Source organism: Peromyscus maniculatus, chromosome 20 (genome assembly GCF_049852395.1).
Source record: "Peromyscus maniculatus bairdii isolate BWxNUB_F1_BW_parent chromosome 20, HU_Pman_BW_mat_3.1, whole genome shotgun sequence".
NCBI lineage: Eukaryota > Metazoa > Chordata > Mammalia > Rodentia > Cricetidae > Peromyscus > Peromyscus maniculatus.
Genome location: NC_134871.1, coordinates 29,883,473 through 29,902,932, shown reverse-complemented (window position 1 = coordinate 29,902,932; position 19,460 = coordinate 29,883,473). Strand labels below are relative to the sequence as shown.

The following is a 19,460-nucleotide window of genomic DNA, read 5'->3' as shown; positions in this document are numbered from 1 at the left end:
ATCATTCCCAGCACACATAATTTGGCTATGTGCACAGTGTATTTCTCAGTGCTAGCCACTGCTGATTTGAACTTCCAGAAGCATTCCAGTTAGGTAGGCTTCTATTAGTATACTCCTGGTTTGGGAGGCCAAAGTCTGCAGTCAAGCTCTGGGCTGGGTTGCTCCTTTGAACACTGCTCTGGCCATCCTCCCAGGCCTCCCTCTTAAGAGCCTTTGCCCACTTGTTGCAGTCTTTAGCATTCCTTGACTTACAGATGCATCACCCTGATCTCTGACTTCATCTTCAGTTAGCCTTCTCCCTGTGTGTCTGAGCTTTTGTGGGCTTCTTTTTATAAGGAAATGAGTCATAAATGGATCAAGTCTTACTTGAGTCTTCTTAAGTTGCTACCTATGTAATGACTTCAGTTCCAAGTAAGTGTGCTTTCTGAGGAACTGGAGGCCAAGGCATGGGAATTTTGAGAGGATGAGGTTCTATTCATCCATTGCACTGCTCAGTCCCTTACATCCCATCAAGAATCCTCCTGATGACTGGGGAGAGGCAGTATGTGTCTATTTCCATTGTATAGAGAAAGGAAACTAAGTTTAGCCTGACGTTGTAGAAGAGCCATTGCAGATGTAAAGCCTGCCTCCCTTCCATTGTATCACATTCTACCTGGGTAAGCATCATCCTTACCCAGTTGTTCTGTGACTGTGTAAGGCAAATGGCCTTTGACTCCTTTGCTTTCCTTCACCTGCCAGTGGTGTTTTCTGCTCTTCTTCGCTGCTCCCCAGCATCCTGTGGTCCCAAAGTCCTGGAATCCATTCTGAATAACTGTACAGCCACTGAAGTCTTTCATACCTCTTTTACCACTCAATGTCTGATCCATCTTTTGCTGAAGTGTTTCTCTTCACACTGTTGTAAAAGTGATCCTTTCCAGTCATTCATCATATCAAGACTTCTTCCTACAAACTCTTTAGTTGTCCATTGCTATTTAGAGTCAGCTTATGAGTCCCAAGACGAACTGACTGCACATCCCAGCCTGGCCTCACTAAACCGGTCTCCCCAAGCTTATGGTGCAACCATCTTTGTTATTTGTATTTTTGAAGGCCTTCTTCATCAGAGCCCAGGCCCAGTCCTTCCCTCTTCCCTTATCCTCACCCACAAGCCTGCTGTTTCCCTGGCCGTACCTGAAGGAGTGTCTTCTTATCCCTACACTACTAGTGTTCCATGTTCAGACACAGAAAGACACCTCTAAAATACCACTCACATTTAGACCTTTCCTAGGCATCTCTTTTCTGCCATGTCTGCATGTCCCGCATCCAACTTCTATACCTTACATATCACATAGTTCTGTTGTGAGTGAGTGAGTGAAGGTGTCTCTGCTCTCAAACTCCATCTCTCCCCAGAATCTTTTACCTTCCAGAAAGTTCCTAGGCTGAAGGGTATCTTCCATGCCCACTCATGGCCATAGTTTTGTTTGTTTGGCTTTTGTAGTTTCTTCCTAATCTTAGGACAAGTGCTCCAGCTCTGCCTGGTAGCTCACTGTGGGAGGAGAGCCCCCACATTTATTTACCCGAGGAACTCTTGAGGAATAAGGGATAAGAGACTTAGGTAGAAATAAAGAGGGGAGAGAACAGAGAAACACAAGATAGTCTCGGGTGGGCCTGGATCCTTATCCACCAGCTCAGAGCTTTATTCCAAAGGGCTATTTATAACAATGCCAAGTGGAGGGGGAGAGAACCTCCTGCTAGCTAGGTACAGCCAAGTGTAGTCTCTTATAAACACTTGATACTCAGGGCCGTAGTCCAGTCAACCTCTTACGCAGTCCTGCTGGTTACAGCCACTAGGAAACCTAGTGGCCTTCAACAGGTCTCTCTTCTTTATATTTTAAAAGAAAAAAACTTGATGCAACAGCATCAAACTTAAAGACTCCCTTAGCTTCATCATTAACAGATTAACATAATTCTAGCATAAATATTGTTATATATAGTTACAATTCTCTCAATCTAACATCTTAAAGCAAACTTTTAATAAAACAATTTGAATTTCTTGCTAACAAAACATAGGATAAACTGATGTATTCACATCAAACTTCAATACTTTCTTAACTTCACCAAACCATGGTGCATCAATATCAATAGGTTAACATAGTGACTCTAACATAAACATTACTATTCATAATTATAAATTCTACAGACCTACTCTCAATATAACCATTAACACTTTCTTACAAACCTACATTCAAAAAACAATTTCTTAATAGAACTATATAAAGCAAAACATTAATTCACTCAAGTAACACGAAAATATTTTTTAAATTAAGTAGACTGAGGAATATTAACACTCCCCCTTTTCTTTATGTTTTAAACTAAATCTCAAGCCAAGTTAGAAAAAAACCCAAACTTCTCTATATAAACAGTGACATTTTTAAACAGTTCCATTTTTATATAAACAGTTCCATAAATCATCAGTGTTGATAGTCTATATGCATAAGTAAATTCAAACTGCCCCATTGTAATGAAGTTACTACTGTCAATTTCATTTCTTAAGTCCGAAAAGTTCAAAAAGAGTACCAAACTTCTATTTTCAAATCTGAAGAAATGTTTCTCACAACCAAAAACTTTCTGCAGTTAACAATTTCAGCCCAAACAAGCATCTCTGTAACTTTTGTTTAGCCTTTTACAGCTTCTATAGTCCCGGTCTGTCTGTCCTCCCATAAGCAGGCCGTTCCCGGATCCTTGTGTCTGCTAGGAACTGAGCCGTTCTTTCCCACAGCAACTCTGGCTCTGGGAAGAAAACCCAGCTGCTATGAACTGTGGCTTTCTTGGGCTCCTTTACCTGTCTTACCATGCTCAGCATCCTGGATCCCGGAATCCTCTGTATGCTGCCCTGTTGTATGCTGTCCTGTTGCACAGAGGAACATAGCTCTAGGGCAACTCCATGATTCCAGTCACATTCTGCTGCTGGGAGCATGGGCTGCATTCAGTCTCAGCAGTTCCCTCAGAGCCCTGGTCTGGCTGTTCAGCCTGGAGCATTCAACAGTTTTTGTAGGGCCCCTAGTCTGGCTGTTCAGACTGGACCACAGCTCTCACCTCCATAGCTACCTGGGGTCCAGCACACTTCAGCTGCTTGTCCGGTATTGACATTGCTTCTCTGGTCCTGGAAGCAGTCTGGTCTCTGCCATCTCTGCTGTTCACTGCTGCTCACTGTTCACTTTTCCAGCATTGTGGCATCATTGCTGGGCTTTCCAAGCTGCTGCCTGCCGATTGCCTTTCTCGAGGCATGGTTTCTCCATTTTGCTCCTCACCACGGCTTTTTCATGGCAGAAAGCTTGCAGACTCATGCTGCTAGTGCTGGCTCTGCTTCTGCTGGCTCTTGGTGTCTGCTGCTTGGGAAGCTATGACACTCCACAGGTCTCAGCTGTGGACACCTGGCTACTGCTTTCCGAAGCTGGCAGTGTCTGAGGCGGCTTTATTCTGGAGCTTTTGGAGCCAACTCAGACTGCCAAGTTTGCAGTCTGCTATGGACACTGCTTTTTGCATCCCAGGTTGGGAAAACCTACTCTACCTAAGTTTACCTAAGCCTTATTTAGGCCTACACAATATTTTTATACCTAAAGCTTATTCTACCTGAAAATATCTAAATCTACATTTCTCAAACTAAACTTATGACTTATTTAACCCTATATTCTATAGGACTACTTTATAAACCTTACCTAAGTCTTAATCCTACATAATAAACTTACATTCTATAGGACTACTTTATAAACCTTACCTAAGTCTTACATTTCTTTTTTAAACTTACATTCTGTAGGTCTGCTTTATAAACCTTAACTATTATCACTTTACATAGAACTAACAACACTAAAGAAAACATCTATAAGATATTTTTTAACACCTAGAAAAGATTTAACATCTAGAAAAGGTTTTTTTTTTTTTTTTTTTTTTTTTTTTTGGTTTTTCGAGACAGGGTTTCTCCGTGTAGCTTTGCGCCTTTCCTGGAGCTCACTTGGTAGCCCAGGCTGGCCTCGAACTCACAGAGATCCGCCTGGCTCTGCCTCCCGAGTGCTGGGATTAAAGGCGTGCGCCACCAACGCCCGGCCGGTTTTTTTTTTTTTTTTTTTTTTTTTAGCTAAACTATTAACAAAACCAGAAGTTTGCAAATCATTTCTAAAGTTTATAGTCAAGTTCAGAGTTTATAGTCAGCTTTGATATTATTCTAAAGGTTTTTGAGAGTTTGAAACAAGAGCCTAATTTGACAATGGCTCTCTTAGCCCTGGGATTTTAGTGAGTACTGTCGCTATGGGCTTGTAACACTTGTTGCTAGGGGGTTGTAACACTGTCGGGACAACACCACTCCCCAAAGTCACCTTTCCCACGGAGTTCTCTCTGCCATTTTGGAACAGGCAGAGATGTACTCAGTGGCAAATGGTTTCTCACCAGAGGCAGTCCCTTTACCCAAATTCATCACAGCTCCCCTAAAGTACTTCAATTCAGACAAATGCCATTGACTTCACTCAGTTACCACAGAAGCCTCGCCTCAGGGCGAGGATGAAATTCTCTTATTGAACTGTTATAAAGCTCTTTGCAAAAGTCTCTTGCACAGCTATTAGGCAATGAAAGGTATTTTCTCAAAGGAGCCTGCATTGATACTCCATTTCCCAGGCTGCCTTTTGAGTACACTAGCAACCTTCTGGTTCCTTTTACAGGATTTCGCTTTTGCAAGAGGAGATTTTTCTTTTTTTTCTGGAGGCAACAACCCTTTAGGGCTTCACTCCAGGTCAGTGAGGGAAACTGAATGTGCTGGAAACAAAGCTTTTCAGAAAGCTCTTTTTCCTGATAGAAAAGAGAGCTTTTCTCCTGGATAGTTCTCTGTCCTGTCCTGGCTCAGCTCTTCCTCAGACAGATTCTGATGCTGCTGCAGCTGCAGCTGAGAGGCGTGGCCTTACTGCTTCCCCCATACCAGCAGTCCCTCCTGTCAGGAAGGAATCTGCCTGCATTCTCATCAGGCCCTTGCCTTGGGATTTTCCCATAGAGGTCCAGGTGAATCTAATTTTGTCCTTACAGAAAGCAAAACTGAGAATGAAATTTCTGAAAAGTTTTTTTTTAAGAGAGATTAAGTTTTTCTCAAAGACCACCAAATTTTCCCAAAACTTCTGTTCTCTAAACTTTGGCTTGAATGGCCAAGAGGGAACTAATTCAGAGGATACTGTGTTTCCATACTGTGGTAGCATCAGCAGAGTGAAATTATTATTTCACCTGCATTCAAGAAAAATTCTTTCCCTGCCACTTGGGACCAAAAGCTTCCCACAGGAATCTTTTTCTCACCTTTAAGCTTTTTGATAGATATTTTTTCTTCTGATTTTTCGTTCCTAGCCCCTTAGTTAGAAAATTAAGGACATCCTACTTTCCTTACTTCCATAAGTTTTTCCTATAGTATATTTCTATTTCCTACTTTCCTTAATTTTGATAGATAGATAGATAGATAGATAGATAGATAAGATAGATTAGATAGATAGATAGATAGATAGATAGATAGATAGATAGATAGATAGATAGATAGAGTGAGAGAAAACTTAGATCGAGAGAAATCTAACACCTTAGCCTTGAAGCATTTCACTGCCTACCCTATACACCTGAGAATAAAATACCATTGCCTTCATTTTTAAGTTCCTTATCGGTATGCCTACACTCAAAACCCCCCTCCCACAGCTCACAACCTAGAAAAGCACTTCAGTGGTAATGTCAGCCCCTCCTTAATGAAGAAGCATAGCAGCCACAATCCTGGCATGCAGTAGTAGTTGTACTGTGGCCTCTCAGTTGTAGGCACATCAAGAAATGTGTTTGTGTGTTGCTGACTGACAGAATGTTTAATTGCACTGCTGTAACTTCTTAGGATTCATTGTTACCAGTGATGACATCTGTGTCTTTGTCATTTCACTTTAAGCTGGATTTTCTCTCAGTAGGGTGTGGTGCTTCAGACACAGCTCACATATCCTTTGTTTTGGATACAGCAGTTTCCCAGAGACTTCGTCTCACTTTTTATCTTACTATGGCCCCCTCTGGAATGGCTTATTTTTCTGTCTCTTGAACTCAGTCATTTCTGTTCATATCCCTAATCCAACATGGTCTCCTCCCAGAAACCGTCCCCAGTCGCCCTCAGTCAGAGTGAGCCCATCTCATCCCCACAGTCCATTGATGCCACCACTGTAGCACTTGTCCAAGTCTGGTTTATCTTGGGATTCAACCTCCCTGGATACTAAGCCTAGATTTTATGTTATCCGGCCACGTTCATACCATGATGCCTATTGGAAGATGGCATTGTTGGGTACAGATAGTTTAAATGTCCTGTTGAGTCTCTCAGTTTCCTTCACTGTGCCATCAACAGCCAGCCTTTCTGCTTTTACAATTACTCACTGATTGGCCACCACACTGGAATTGTTTCCAAACACATTCTCCTGCTTCTCATTTTGAGGATTTTGCAGCACCTCATTGTCAGCTTTGAAACATTTCTCTATTCTCCTTGAAGGTACTTCTGTGTGTCATTAGCCAATGTGACTCATTGGGGCTGTGACTCTGGCACTGTTCTTTGAAATCCAGGTTTTTGTTTTCTTTTGTTCGTTTTTTAAAGGAGAGCTATTTGGGTAAATGTTGTTTGCAAATCCTTCAATAAAAAAAGCAAGAGCCTGTTTCAGACTTTGTTATTGTTGTTTTTATATACATTAGGGAAAAAGGAAACACATTTTCTGAAACAGTGTGTTATTATAAAGAATGTATATGCATGGTACCCCATTGACAGTATTTTTCAACCGTCGTCTCTTGTGTTCCTCAGCTTTTCTTCATGCATCTGCTGCCCAACTTTGCTGAGTGCTGGTGGGACCAGGTCATTCTGGACATCCTATTGTGCAATGGTGGTGGTATCTGGCTGGGCATGGTTGTTTGCCGATTTTTGGAGATGAGGACTTACCACTGGGCAAGCTTTAAGTGAGTCGTCTCCTTTGGAACCTTGGTCACAATTTTAGTATGGTTTGGGCTTTATTACAAATGGGTTTTAGTATGATCTCACAATAACAGATGAATGATACATTGGCAATTAAAGTACAGATGATTATAAATCTGGTTTTAAATATCCCTCTAGAAAATGCTGCTGGGTGTAGTGATTCACATATGCCATCTCAGCACTTGGGAAGCTGAGGCAGGAGCATTATGCAAATTCAAGGCCAGTCTGGGCTGTCAAGTGCCTTTCATACCAGCTTGGGCTACATAGTGAGTCCTTGTCTTAAAACATGAAAAATAGCTATAGAAAAATGCTAAATCATTTATTGTTTCATCTTTGAGCATCCTTCTGTTCAAAATAATTCTCACAGCCACTCCTTTAATTCATTTCCACAGGCTAAATCCAAACTCATCCGTAGATTAAGTGGTTTGCCTCTGGGGATGGCCTTTCCAATTTTTATCAGTCCGTTTTTTGAGGGAGTTCTTAAAAAACATTAGGTTCATCCTGTCATGCACCCTGTCTTAGGGATTTATTGCTGGGAAGTGACACCATGGCCACTGCAACTCTTATAATGAAGACATTTAATTGGGGCTGCCTTTCAGTTCAGAGGTTTAGCCCATTATCCTCATGGTGGGAAACATGGCGGCAGGCAGGCAGGCATGGTGCTGGAGAAGGAGCCCAGAGTTTCTACATCTGGATGGGCAGGCAGCAAAAAGAGAGAGTGATACTGGATCTGCCTTGAGCTTCTGAAACCTCAAAGCTTGCCACCCCCGCCTTGTGACATACTTCCGCCAGTAATGTCACACCTGCTCTTAACAAGGCCACACCTCCTAATAGCGCCATTCCCTGTGAGCCTATGGGGGCCATTGTTATTCAAACCACCACACACGTCTGTTGTGGCTTCTTTAGTCTTAAGTACAAATTGTCATCCACAGACTGGGAGGGAAGACCATTCTCCATGTCCCACCAGGTACCCAAAGTCCCATAGCCATCCACAAGCTCCTTCACTGGGGACTTGATCTGCATTCCAGAGACTAGACTAGTCCTACTTTCCCTCGCTGACCCTAATGACTTGTCACCTCATCAGGAAAGCTTACCCTGACTCTAGTTTGAGTGTAACACCCCCCCCATCCCCACCCCAACCCCCACCCCCGCTCTGTGTTTGTACGAGGGCAGTTTATGTCACCACCATTGCTTCCTTCTGCTTCATTCATTGCTTCTCAGCTTGTGATGAGCTGAGGTATGATAATGGAGGTAGATGTTTTCACTGCGTAGGAAGTTTATATTACAAAATATGAACATTTCTCCAAGTCAGCCAATATTCTTCTAAAAGATGATTTTAAAGGGCGTTTCCATATATATCTCAATTTATAGACAAACCATAAAATAGTAACTGGTTCATGGTTCATTTAGTTGTTTCTAAGGTTTTACTGTTACAAAAGCTACAGTGAAAATCATGACATGTCTGTGTATCTGTGCATTTCTAGTCCTTGCTTTCTCTCTTTTTAATTGGCAATCTTCTTACAACTAGAGTGCACTGATTTACAGCTCACCCATCCTGAATGTGTACATGTATTCATTCCTGTTTCCTTGAATCTATTTTTAAACCTTTCAGATTCATCCTACATTAAATTGAAAGGATTTTTGCCTATTTCTTCTGGAGTTTTCTTTTCACTGCCGTTTATAGATCAAGAATGCTTGCATGTTGCCATAAATGCTTTTAGCTTTCCATTTTGACATACCTACTCCCACAGTAATTAGATTGAGCCCAGTGCCTGCATATGCTAAGCAAGTTCTCTACCACCAAGTCATACTCAGCTCTCTTTCCGTCTCCAATCACATTAAATTGCTGGGGTGGCCTTCACCTCACTCTGTAGCCCAGGTAGACCTTGAATTTATAATCCTCCTGCCTATTAGTAGCTGGGATTACAGGTATGCCCACCAGGTACCTCTTTTTTCAGTTCTTTGATTAGAAATAATATATTTGATCTATCTCAGAGTTTTTGTTTATTGTTTGGCATTTTGTTTTGTTTTCCTTGTTGGTTTTTTAGATGGAATCTACTAACATAGCTCAGGCTGACCTTGAACTCCATCCTCCTGATTTAGCCTCCTGCATGCTGGGATTATAAACCTACACAACCATGTTTAACCTAGGTCAGATTTATATTGGTATGTGGTACAAAGGAGAGATTTTATACCTTTTGCCATTAATTATCTAGCTTATCCTCCTCTTTAGCTTACTAATAATCCCTTTGCCTATTGATTTGAGGCCTTTGTAATTATTTAAAGGTGAGCTACTGTGTAACAGTATCTTGACTACACACTGCTCCAAGCAAGTGGATCAAAGTGCCACTTTAGAGCCTTGCATCAGTCCTGAGGATATACACTGCTCCTCTCTTTGGGGTGGTAATAATAGTGAGGCCCCGGTTTAGTAACTTGCCTAAGGACACATGGGTCACTAAGCAGTGGAGTGTAAATTTATACCAAGCTGACTCAAATACAGCCAGAGTACTTCCCTGTATTTATGCATTATCCTTCCGAGTTCAACTTGGAATCATTTTGTCAAGATGCCAGAATATAAGCCCACACTAACCAGAGGCTTAGTATTTTCAAAGCCACATTAAATATAAATAAATATAGACTATTTTAAACTAAATTAACCTCTTCACTGCATTAAATAATCTGTTTCTGGATTGTGATGTATTTCAATTTGTTTTGTTACATTTGACATTTTGAAAATACAGGACCTTTGCCATCCTTCTTAATTTGGGCAGTCTCTGTTCTTGTTGCTATCATACCTCCAACCTTGTTGGGATGTCTTCCCAGCACATCCTTATGCTGGGAAGACACATAAGGTGGGTGGATAAAGGACCTGACCTGCTTCCCTTCTGCCTTCTACTCCTCTTCCTGTGGAAGGAAAGGTCTGGAGTGTTGTTATTTATGCAAGAGTCCTCAGTATAAACCTCTGTTGAATTAGACTCCCCACCAGGTATTTAATGGCTTGGTTTTGGCTTAACTGGACTAGTTGAAAGGTTCATACCCAGTTCTTATGTTGACAAAGCTGGTCTGCACCATCCACCTACTCTTTGAACCTAAATCTTCTCACGTGTAAGATACATTGTGACATGAGACATTTGAATGAGTAATTTCTAGGATTAAACTCATGAAAAGTTAAACATCATTGTCACCACTAACTCTGGGGAAGGATAGAGGGAAATAAATGTTGGTGAGCTCAAGAACATGAAACATGAGCCCTTTTACCGCAACACCCCCTTAGGAGACAGAGTGGGAGGGAATAGTATCCTTGCTCCATCTACTTTCTTCCTGGGTGCTTCCAGGTTGTGTCTTTAATTCCTGTTAACTTCTTTTGACAACGCTTCACAAACTTAGCCCTCTCATATCTCAGCAGCACCCAGATCTCTGATCTCATTGACATTATTGTACCCTTTCCCATCATCCCTGAAGCCCCACCCCCCATCCAGTGTGCTCCTGTGACTTGTGCTTGAGACCCTTCCAATAGAAAGGATCCTCTCTGCTCTGAGCACTTGCTAGAATATCATCAGTGTGTGTGTGTGTGTGTGTGTGTGTGTGTGTGTGTGTGTGAGTGTGTGTGTGTGTTTTCCTTTTTCCCTCCTTTTTACTCCTGGATTTTCATGGTTTCTAATCTCTTCTTTCAGGGATATCCATACTACCACAGGGAAGATCAAACGTGCCGTGTTGCAGTTCACCCCTGCTAGCTGGACTTATGTCAGATGGTTTGACCCTAAGTCTTCCTTCCAGAGAGTGGCTGGGATATACCTTTTCATGATCATCTGGCAGGTAATCTAATTGATGCCCATTCTAAGGGGGTGTGGTGAACAAAATATGAATCTTCCTGAGACTGGAATTAAAGGCAGGTTACATTTTGTGTCAGCTGGATACTTTGGAAGAGATTTTATAGCCGGCATATAGGGTGATCAAAATCGAGGCTACTCTCTGAGGAGTTGATTCAGTGTGGAGACATTTTAAGATAGGAGTCTCTGAATTACAAATTAGAAACTGATTTCCTGGAAAAGGTCATATTTAGTGCCCATCACCTAATGAATTAGGTGTAACACTGTTCTGAAGAATATTTTAAACACCAAAGGAACTATGGGAAGGCTTTTTTAATTTTTTAATTTAATTTTTAATTTTAGTTTTTGCAGTGCTGGGTATAGAATCCATAGTGTCCAGGTAATGTCCTGGAACCCATCCTTAACAGACACTAGGGGCTGTTGCTTATAAAATCAAGGCAGTAAGTGGGTTGGTGTTGAGTTTTGTCTTTTCCTTATTAGAAGGAAGCACAGCTGGGTTTTCTAGGGTCTTGCACATGCCAGGCAAGCACCTTACCACTGAATCTTTTCTTATATTCCTAATTCACTTTTGGTATACAAAATTGTATCTCAGCTTTTCCCAGTTTGTATAATGTTCACAGAGCTGTCTCAGCTGTGGGAATGGAACCCTTGCACAGTGTGTATCTTGAGGGAGAGAAGCATTCCAGGTGGAAGAAATCTCAGTTTTCCTGGGGAAGTATTCTCATGCCTCAGGTTTTGGAGATAAACTTTTTTTTTTCTGTTTTTGCTTTCTGTCCCCAGAGGTTTTCACAGCTTCTGGAAACTCACCATGGGAAACCACATTTTGCTTAAAAGTTCTTTCAGAATCATCAAACATAAAATTTTAGGACCTTCCTACATGCAGTATGTTGCACATATGCATATACCACACACACAATAAATATATAAATATATGGGAATAAAACATTGAAATAAAATGGAAAAGATCAATGTGTATCACTTTTAAGACTCAAAAATCTTGTTCACACATGGAAAGCAATTCCTTTCTTAATAGATGGAGTTTATAGTTACAGAAGTGCAAGTGGGTAAATCATTACTGTGGTTTGGAGAAGTCACTCTGCTTCTGTATCTGCAAGGTCCATATCTGAAGATTCAACCAACTATAAATAAAAATACTTTAAAAAATCCTTATAATCAGGGAGTGGTGGCACACACTTATAATCCTAGCACTCAGGAGAGTGAGACAGGTGCAAGTTCAATACCAACCTGGACTACCTAGTACCAGGTGAGCCAGTACTGCGTCACAAGACTCTGTCTCAGAACACCACCAACAAAAGTTGGATCTACCCTGAACATACACCTCTCATGCCTCTGGTAGTCAGCTCTCAGATGGACCTCAAGTGTCTTTAGGTCAGTGCTGATTTATCTAGAGTTGGACTTTCTTTAGACTGTCCTCATTTCTATAAGACTGTAGAAGTACTGATTTGTACAGTTTGTCCTGGGCTCAAAGTCTGTCCTGACTATCCCAGCAGATCACACAGAGGAACCAAGTGGCAGAAATGCAAATCAGGAAACATTTCAAATAGGTGATGACTAGAGATCATGCACTACCTTTCCACCACTCTAGTTATACATGTGCATGCACATGCATGCGTGAACACACACACACACACACACACACACACACACACACACACACACACACACACACGCAGAGCGACCTGCTCCCAGTTGGTCTGTAGTTATATACTGTCTGTTACTACTTTAAGTATCAATCCCTGGGAGACCCCATATATTTTCTGAGAATGCTTTGGACATACTGGTCATTTTTAGCTCTAGAAAGCCTGTTTAAGGAATGTATGCTCATGATGTAGTCTGGCACAGGGTAACTGATCTCTCTTCTCTTCAGCTGACTGAGTTGAATACCTTCTTCTTGAAGCACATATTTGTGTTCCAAGCCAGCCATCCCTTAAGCTGGTGTAGAATTCTCTTCATCGGCTGCATTACAGCTCCTACAGTGAGGTAATTCTGTCTAATCCCACTGCCATTTATTGAGGACATATACTTGCTTTGTTTTTTCTTCCCTAGTATAAGGACTGTCACATCAACTAACAGATTTTCTGTGAAAATGTTATGCTAAATAATTGTCTAGAATATGAAAAAATGTTTTGATCTGAGACCTCAGTACAACAGTGAGATTTTTTTAAAGTGGTTACTTAGTGGCATTCCCCTACAATGGCCCTTGTTTTCAACACCTGTACATGCTGTCGCTGCTGGTTTTCTTACATCCTGTTAAAAAGTAGTAAAGGTGATGGGAGGTTTCCTAAAATGGGATTATTGTAAGTAGAAAAGTTTGAAGTCACTAGTGGCAATTTGTTTTAGAATGAGACTTTGTTGAGATTCAGTTAAGCTGACTCCCTTTTTAAGTGCCCTGAAAGTTCTCCAGGACAGCCATGGTGAGCCTAAGTGTCCATGCCAATATTCTTCTGCATTTATGTAGGGCCAGAAGAGGGACATCATTCACTGCCCTTCATGGATACCCCCAATGGGCAATTTCAAACAGAACCTTTTCTTTTGTCTTAGTTTTCTATTTAGAAATGGCATTTACACAGTATAGCTCATAAAGAATGCAGTAGCTACACCAGTGATCTGCAGAAGGAACGTATACATAGAAACTAAGCAGTTAAAGGAGTTGCTGCCTTTTAAAAACCATAGAATTTATTTAGCTTATCCACACCCCCACCCCTTTTTCACATTTTAAAATTTATTTGGGGTATAGGTGGGGGCCTAGGCACATGTGTGCCATGGCACTCTGTGGAGGTTAGAGGACAGCTTGCAGGAGTCTTCTCTCCTTTCACCATGTGGATCCCAGGAATGGAACTCTAGATTGTCAGGCTTGGCAGAAGGTGTCTTCACCTGCTGAGCCATCTTGCTAGCCCCATCGCCACTTTTAATATGCATTTGAACCACACAGGTGGAGGGGCTACCTTACCAAGGAGAGGAGATATTGTCGCCTTGTTCAAAGAGACTTTCCCAACCATTGCCTCTTGTCATTTGTTATTACCCCAACACCAGCTAACAAAATTAGAAAAACTATTCTCTAGAGGGTAACATGTTGATCTAGTAAAGGCAAATAAGGTAATAAAAATGTGGGCAAAATGAGAAAACCTGTGTTTGATTTTTTTTCACTAGAGACTTTGAGGTAATGAGGTCATAGTTCATGAATGAATGTTATATAGTGTCTGAGTCCCACAGGGTTCAATGTAAAATTTGTGTGCATATATTATATTTTTTTTTTGCCACAGAGTCTGTCAAATCCTCAAGGGAACCTGTAACCTCCCCAAAATGGTGAGCTCCTGGTTCCCTTACCTTCTGTAGGCACAGACAGAGCTCAGGAGTACTTGTGAGCTCCAAACCACACTGTTTTGTTTGACACCCACTCACCAAACATAGCCAGTCCATACTGAAATGTGTGGTACATGTAAACACACATTTTACATGAGTTAATTCAAGAGCAATACAAAACACCTCATTCTTGTATTTTGGTATAGTTTATATATTGGTCACTTTATTAAAGTGACTTTTATCTGTCTTTATCTTCATGTGACAGCTAGTAACATCTGAAAGGTATCTCTGACTCATATGTAGTTCTGTCAGTGGGTGCTGCTGTGAGCACTAGAACACGCTTTGCTAATCTTGTCAGCGGCGTTCAGAGTCCTGTCATGCAACTAAAGTGAAGTGCACCTGGGGCCCCTCCAGTTTCAGCAAGACAAAGATGTCTCTGTTTTACCTGTACAATCAGCACCTAGATTGTACACCCAAGATGCCATAAGAGGCAGTTGAAGAAGCCCAGCGCTGATCCTCTGGAGTGGTCTCCACTCGACAGAGAGGCTGGATCAGGCCCAGGCTGCCTTGCCTAGGGCTGTGGGAGTGGTGCTGGACCAGTGTTGTCTTTGCCAACAGTGTGATCCTGTGAGCTGAGCTCCCTTCGCTCCCACCGAGCCCAAGTTCAGAATCCCTTACAGGAGTGTTGGAATAGCCCTGGCTGGCTGCTTGCTCCCTTGAGTACAGCTAGATCAGGCAGCTGGAATATGGCAAGCAAGCAAGGCAGGGCAGGTTTTTTATTCCTTCTTCAAAGAGATGCCATTGTGTAGAATCTTGGCCTGTAGAGGTGCTCATGAATTCCAATTCTGCTCTTTCAGACAATACTATGCTTACCTCACCGACACACAGTGCAAGCGCGTAGGGACACAGTGCTGGGTGTTTGGGTGAGTATCTGTGATTGCAGGGGTTTCAAAATCATTTGAGCCTCTAAATTTCTTTGAATATTTCTTGTTCAGAGTCTTCCAGTGTAATTCCCCATGAAGGACGTTGATCAAGGTCAGGAACTATTTCCCAAAGAGAGTCCTTGCTTTACAAAACAAATTAGATCCAGTATGGATCAGTTGAATTTTCTGAACATGTTTGAGTTTGGGACATCATCTTGTCCTGAGCTGAGCCACACTTCATGTTATTTCAAACTTAGAAGGCCCCCATGAAACAACTTACTGCATACCGAAGTGTAATTTTATTGCTCCAAGAATTAACACAGCCACATGGTTACAAATTGTGGGTACAAATGCTGTTAGTTAATATACTGTTTACTGTTTAATATTCCCTATTCCCCCTCCAAACCCTCTTATGCGTGAGCCTCTTTTACGTGTGTCAGGTAAGTCATTCTGCTGTGTAAACACCAATAATCTACATTCTTATTTCACATCCAGAGGGGCCTGGGCAAATCTGTATAGGAAGATGAGTCCCTGAGGTAGCCTAGGTTCAAGACCTAATCTAGGTTCTAATTTGAGTGTGACAGTCTAAAATAAATGACTTCAGGCAGAGTTAGAAATCATTGCACACATGGTTAAAACTTCTAAGCAAATATAAAAGAAACTGTCATGCAAAATCCAGAAATGATTATTGTGATCTTCCCTCCCAAATCCTCCTGTGTATGTATAAACATGCTACTATAACAAAGATTCTAAGAGGTCCTCTATGGTTTTAAAGAATAAAAATTTAGATACCCAAGTTAGAATTTAGTAAGTTCTCCACCCCAAGGAAACAAAGGGCCATTGTCACTAGTTTCTCCTGAGTCTGTAGGTGAGCCTATTTTCCTGCCCAGGTGATTGAAGCTTCAAGAGTAATCAGATGGATTAAGTTCCTTTGTTTAGTGCTGTGTGGGAAGAAGGAGAATTCACAGTTCTGGATTCTGATAGACTCTGACAGAGGAGGTCCTCTGACATCATGTGTTTAGTTCTGGAAAGGAGGGGTGTTAGCTGTTCCTCCTCATGTCCATTGAAGGAATCTTTCCAGCTGTGAGCTCTTTATTCTCAGTTAGGGTTTCCCCACATGTACAGTTTTTCCTTCATGTTTAAAAGTCTTCAGCAAAGGTCTTCTCCATAAAAGTATATCAGTTTACTAGTGGAAGGAAACATGGGTCAGATAGGTGGGTGGTGATGTGACAGTTTCCTTCTAATGGCATATCCAAGAAATACAGTGCAGGTGAGTAGGAGAAACAGCAAAGTTAACAAGGCTAAGTGTGGCAGAAAGGTACGCCTTACTGGACAGTGATTAAAATTAAGTTCCAGGGTCTAGAGCAGTGGTTCTCAACCTTTGGGTCACAATCTCTTTGGGGAGGTCAAATAACCCTCTCACAGGGTTTGTACGTTAGATATCCTGCATATCAGATACTTACTATTCATAACAGTAGCAAAATTACAGTTATGAAGTAAGCCACAAAATAATTTTATGGTTGGAGGTCACCACAACATGAGGAACTATATTAAAAGGTCGCAGCATTAGGAAGAGATAGTTCATCATTTTAGAGCTCATGCAGGAGTTCAGCGCTCATGTTGGCAGCTCACAACTGCCTGTAGCCTGTAACTTCAACCCCCGGGGATGTGATGCCTCTGGCCTCCTCGGTCACCTACACACACACACACACACACACACACACACACACACACACACACACACTTAAAAATAATAAGTATAAATTTTTAAAAATATGAAGTCAGGTGCAAATGTGAGCTGTTTGGGAACTGAGAACTGCTGGAACCCAGGCTTGGAAGAATTAGGGGCCAAGCTAAAAAATGAATCAATCAATCCCTCTTCATAAATCACAGGAGGACCCTATGAACACCAAGTAGGACCACCTTCAGTGAGGTACATACCAACATCTGGGAAAGGAACAGAGCCTACAGGCACTGAGTGTTCACCCCACGCCAGGCCTCCACTTCCCTCTCTTGCCCCACTCTCACTCCAGTTGCCCTTACATTATTTCCTCTCTCATAAAATCAAAAAGCACTGAAGTGTCTGATTTCTTTTAATAATTAGTAACTGTTGGTTAAACGCCACACTGCTCGTGGAGGACCGCCACCTGCAGCGGCCATGCCAGCAGAGGAGAGTGCTCATCGGAAGAATCCTAGGCCATGGTTACCTTTTTAGAGCTTTATTGGAAGAGAGGGAGAGAGGAGGGGAGGGAGAGAGAGAGGGCAGATGGAAGGAAGGAGCAGAAAGGAAAGAGAGGGATGCACAGAGGGCCCACCTGCTTTTTAAGCGAGGACACAGTCACAGGCTGATGACGTAATTAAGGACCAAATCCTTACAGTAACTGCTTTATATTTTTTTTGTCACTAATTTAGGAATGACTCCAGGCTTTAGCAAGATGTAGAGGGAGAAAAGTATCTACATCCCATCATAATGACATTTTATCTTTTGGAAGGTGGCAAAGGGCAGGGCAAAGGTCAAACAGGGCCGCCTGCCTCAGGTTTCCTTTCCACCATTTCATACATTTTTCTCCTGAAAGTGATACTTTGTTCTTATAAATATTTAACACTCAAAATGCTTCTGTGAATTAATTGCTGAGTTAGCTAACTACAGACTTGCTGTATCATCTCCCTCAGTTGAAACAGGTCTAAGTAGTTTTGTTTTGCTTGTGTGTGAAGTGTATTTGCATGTGTGTGTATTAGAATATGTGTTCACATTTGTGTGTGGGTGCATATGCGCTTGTGTGTATGTACACATGCATGTGGAGGCTTTGAGTTAGATGTCTCCCACAGTCACTTTCTACTTTATCCACTGGGGCATCTCTCAGGTGAACCCAGAGCTCACTAACTGGGAAAGTCTGATTGGTCAGCTTGCATCTAAGGTTTTCCCCATCTCTGCCTCTGAAGGCTGGAGTTACAGACAGGCCACCGTGTGCTCAGCACTTGCTGGTCTGGGACCCAAGCGCCAGTCCTCACGCTTGCACTGCAAGCATTTTATCCCCTGAGCATCGCCCCATGCCAAGAGCTGAGCTTTTCAGAAGTTTCTCATAACTGTGCCATTCTTCCTGGCTCACAGCCTGTTGTTTCCTGTTTACAGTCTGCCAGTCCCCATTCCTCAGCATAAGAATACCACTCTGACATCTAGAACTTTCATGCCTCAGTTCCAGTAGTAATCCTCACACTGTCTTGCTCCATTATCTGAGGAACTCCTCTCTCACCCTTGGCCCTGTATTAACAACACCCTTTTTCTGCCCAGTTAGCTAGCTGCCAAAGGCAGAGCTGAGAGTGAGTCAGCACTCCTGCACTACTAGGTTATAATCTCCAGTGCCTGCCTCTAGGCAGAGGGCCTCAGGCAATTCCAATGTTTATTTGCCTTTTAACCTTGCTATATCTAGGTCTTGGTGGCAGCAAGCATCAAAGATTCAGAAGGGGGAACTGTCTGAGATCCATCCACTGTATTGTCTGGCTACCTTGTTCAGCCTGGGAAAAAAAGCACAGGTATTTACATTTGAACTGAGTAAAGGGAGTGTCTCAGAGCCTTGCAAAAGGGAGATTCCTACCTCAAGTGTTCTGGAAATAGGTGGGGCAGTTAAGTGGTATCACAGTGGACAGGCTTCCTGTGTGCCAAGCCTTTGGATTTAGCCCAAACTAGTGCCATTTGAGTCTTAGTAGGAAAGCTATGCCAACCTTTTAGAAGGTTGCTGTTACTTAGGAATCCATCCAATGTGTTGAAGACAGTGGCTGGTGGTTAAATGAGTTCCTATGATTATTTAAACTAAATGCATCTCATGCTCACCACTTCCCACCACCTCCTGCTGGTCATCACACCTGGACTGCAGTGGTTGCAACCTTCAATCCACTCTCCTTCATTACTATAGTTTGGCTTAGCCTCCGGAATGATCTTATTAAAATGTAAACCTTCTTTGTTTTTTTTTTTTTTTTTTTTTTGAGACAGGGTTTCTCTGTGTAGCTTTGCGCCTTTCCTGGAGCTCACTTGGTAGACCAGGCTGGCCTCGAACTCACAGAGATCCGCCTGGCTCTGCCTCCCGAGTGCTGGGATTAAAGGCGTGCGCCACCACCGCCCGGCAAAATGTAAACCTTCTTATATTAAACCCTCCCTGACACAAAAAACCAAGCCCTAGTAGTAATGCAGATTCCTCTGGCTTCAACTTTGCTGGTTCCCTTTGTTCCCTTCACTTCTGGCCCTTGCCCATGCCTTGCCCCTGCCAGGCATTCATTTGACCACCCACACCAAGAGGACCCTACTAAGGAGTCTCTGCCAATGCAGTATGACAGATCAAGCCAAACTGAAAAAGTATAAGAACAGGTGTATTGAGCAAAGCAACTCCCGGGCTGGTTCACTAGCCT

At 42.3% G+C, this 19,460-nt stretch overlaps 1 protein-coding gene across 1 annotated transcript in view; it reads left to right on the top strand.

The window, feature by feature from the left end:
* Positions 1 to 19,460, top strand: part of Ptdss1 (phosphatidylserine synthase 1) — a 69,739-nt gene that overhangs the window by 26,141 nt on the left and 24,138 nt on the right. The window contains exons 6-9 of the mRNA XM_006977624.4: positions 6,812 to 6,963; positions 10,654 to 10,795; positions 12,698 to 12,810; positions 14,991 to 15,056. Of these exons, the coding sequence (XP_006977686.1) occupies positions 6,812 to 6,963; positions 10,654 to 10,795; positions 12,698 to 12,810; positions 14,991 to 15,056 (473 nt within the window). The remainder of the gene's footprint in view (positions 1 to 6,811; positions 6,964 to 10,653; positions 10,796 to 12,697; positions 12,811 to 14,990; positions 15,057 to 19,460) is intronic.